This window comes from Phyllobates terribilis, unplaced genomic scaffold (assembly GCF_046119375.1).
Source record: "Phyllobates terribilis strain yellow unplaced genomic scaffold, ASM4611937v1 Scaffold_1__5_contigs__length_1240528914, whole genome shotgun sequence".
NCBI classification, from domain to species: domain Eukaryota; kingdom Metazoa; phylum Chordata; class Amphibia; order Anura; family Dendrobatidae; genus Phyllobates; species Phyllobates terribilis.
In genome coordinates this window covers 1,173,189,005-1,173,192,071 of record NW_027362761.1, presented here as the reverse complement: position 1 = coordinate 1,173,192,071, position 3,067 = coordinate 1,173,189,005, and the positions used below count along the sequence as shown (strand labels likewise).

General features: G+C 33.8%; 1 protein-coding gene across 1 annotated transcript; it reads left to right on the top strand.

Annotated features, from left to right (window-relative positions):
- Nucleotides 1-537: 537 nt before the first annotated feature.
- Nucleotides 538-1,989, top strand: LOC141199970 (forkhead box protein I1c-like). The gene is made up of 2 exons (XM_073663256.1): nt 538-1,078; nt 1,508-1,989. Exons 1-2 carry the CDS (start codon nt 538-540, stop codon nt 1,987-1,989), a joined length of 1,023 nt encoding a protein of 340 aa, XP_073519357.1.
- The last annotated feature ends 1,078 nt before the right edge of the window (nt 1,990-3,067 follow it).

The window sequence follows — 3,067 nt, the reverse complement described above, 5'->3', positions numbered from 1 at the left end:
AAAAAAGACACACAAATAATAAATTGTTATTGCTAGTTAAAAGAATAATCATTATTTTGAAGGAATTTCTAGAAGTTTAGCTGCTTAACTGAACAATGTTTTGTTGTTATTTTTTTCTACATCTTATAAGCGATGTAAAAGGTAACAAGTATTTGAGATTCTCAAAGAACTTAACTTTTTCAATGTGAAGATTTTTTTTTTCTACTTTTAGTTCACAGTTTTAATTCAAGTTAGGAAAAAAAAAGTCTTGAAATGCAGGTACAGAAAGATCAATAGAACAATGAATGGAAAAAAAAGACACATTGTTCTCTCTGGTGCCTCTTTGGTGATTAGTCCTTCACTTTACACATCCATCTTTCAACTAAGACATCTAACTGGTTGTTGAAAAAAAAACAAAAAAAATGAATATGTAAAACAAACCAATCAGTGGCCTCGGGCAGGGAGGATCACTACTCCAGAGAAGTATAAAGACAGCGCTCCAAATCCGTTCAGCACCTGTTCTCAGAAGGACTTTGTGTGAACCTGCCGAATAAGAGAATGAACTCATTTCATCTTCCAGCTCATCAGAGATCTACAAACCTTCATCAGATGGCCGTATATGGTGAAAACGTCACGATGTACCCCCAGCAGAACTTTCATTCAATGCCAAGGGTGGCCAACTATGGAATTGGAGACAATTCACAATCGACCAACTCTTATTTAGGTCTTAATGGGCCTGGAGTCTATAATATGCCTGGATATCCTTATGGAAATAACCCAAACTTGCATATGCCGCCTTCAAATGGATTCTTGACAAATTCGTCTGGTTTCAGTGGTCCAGATCATGGTTGGTTTTCCTTAGCTTCTCAGGAGGAACTTATGAAGCTTGTAAGGCCTCAATATTCCTACTCAGCTCTCATTGCAATGGCCATACAAAATGCTCCGGGAAAGAAGCTGACCCTGAGCCAAATATACCAGTATGTGGATGAGTATTTTACATTTTATAAGAAGAGCAAAGCAGGATGGCAAAATTCAATTCGACACAACTTGTCTTTGAATGACTGCTTTAAGAAAGTGCCAAGAGATGAGAATGACCCAGGTAATTATATAACTACATTCATTCTAATTAATTATATATTTTTAGTTGCAATAGTATTAGTATTTTCCAATAAGTTGGTTTTGTATTTTACAAACAAAAATACACAGTTATCAGAAAATTCTACTGTAAGTTTTTTTTTTTGTTAGAATTTTTTTTTTTATAAGTGTATTGACTTTTAGATCCAACCTCAAATAAGAATTATTTTAATAAAAAAAAATCTGAACGTATTTAATAACTTTAGACTGGTTGAATGACTAGAATTTTCGCATACAGTAAATAAAACAATTGCAAAAATGTATCATTAAAAATCATTTAATTTTCTTGTTTTTTTTTTTTTAAATAATTTGTACTTTAGATTTGCTATATTATAATGTATGTTGTTTATATTTCATTATATTACAATAATATTCATTTTTTTACAATGTTTAGGCAAAGGTAATTACTGGACTCTGGATCCTAACTGCAAGAAGATGTTTGACAATGGGAAATTTCGACAAACAAAAAAGCGCAGATCAGAATCCAACACCACTGATGCTGTTACAGTTAAGGGTGAAGAAGGTTGCTCAGCTGGAGGGAGGAGAGGTGGTGATACACCATCTATGATGACTCCATCATCCCCGGCGGTGGAAGCCTCCTCAAAAGTTCTGAAGAGCGCATCTCCCCCAGGAAGAACCTCTGCTCCCTGTTTGAATAACTTTTTCAGCAGTATGACCTCCTCCTTGGACTCCAGCTCATCGAACAGGCCGATGTCTCTGAGGTTGGTGAATGAACTCTCCCAAAGAAACATCACTGGTTTCAGCAGTTCCACCTCAGGCTCCATGATGGAACCATCTGCAGATTTACAGGACACACTTCACCTTAACAGAGGCCCGTATTACAATTCTTTCACCAGCTCCCAACCTTTTTTTTAAGCACTAACCGTAGATGAGAGTGTAGAGTTATCTGCCGTGTATATAGTGGTTTGATACATTACACATTGTATATATTTGAGAGAAGGGGAAACTTATTTACTGTTTTTATTTATGAGTTTTGATATCTTTATATATATATATATATATATATATATATATATATATATATATATATTATCCAATAGACTATGAGTTTTTCAATAAATCATAAAAAAAAAACTAGTTTTTAATTCAACTTTCTTACTGATTGCGATTGAAAAAAATCGAAAACAAAAGGGGTTTAGTGAAAATAAGAAAAAGGGTTCCAGTTGAAGGGATTTTTATATTTTTTTGCAATCTATTTATCTTGTAGCTATGTACCACTCTCTCTATAACCTATATTATATGTATCTAACCTCTCTCTCTTTATATATATATATCATTTCTATCTATAGTGGGAAATATATTTATTTGTTTCATACAATCGTGTTTCATATCTATCTCTTTCATATCTAATTATCTCATATCTATATGCTTCATATCTATCTATTCTATCACATATCTATGTATTTAATATCTATATATCTCATATCTATCCATCTATTTCATATCACATTACACCAAGGGCTCCCATATTTGTATAATTTTTCTAATTTATTTTAATTAAATGAATAAAAAAGTTTATGAATTGTCAGTTTTCAAATTTCTGAAGATCAATTTTGGCTGAAATAGATTGTGGATGCCATGTCACATTGGAAGAGCTCCTGACATGCAAAAACAGCAGAAACTCCACCTCTCGAGGAATAGAAGTCTTTCCTGTTGCGAGTCTGGCAAACACGGCTGACACTATATCCCGTTGCCTTTCCTGTGACCCTGGCATTATATGTATTTTGGCCAACAATGGTTACTAGTTGTTCGCCCTTCTCGACCCACGTTACAAGGAGAACTTTTTATCTCTCCTTCTTGAGTCGTAGAGGGCTAGTAAAATGGAGATATACCAGAAAGCCATAGTCGTACAATTAGTACAAAAATTTCCATAGCTGAATGTGGCTAGTTTTGTTTTTTGTTTTCTACAGCAAGGCCTGTAATTCACTACTAC

Bases quoted from the DNA above. Each gene is read 5' to 3' on its own strand.
- LOC141199970 (XM_073663256.1), top strand. From the start codon at position 538: ATGAACTCATTTCATCTTCCAGCTCATCAGAGATCTACAAACCTTCAT. The intron at 1,079-1,507 runs GTAATTATATAA...TACAATGTTTAG, and splicing joins AAGAGATGAGAATGACCCAG to GCAAAGGTAATTACTGGACT.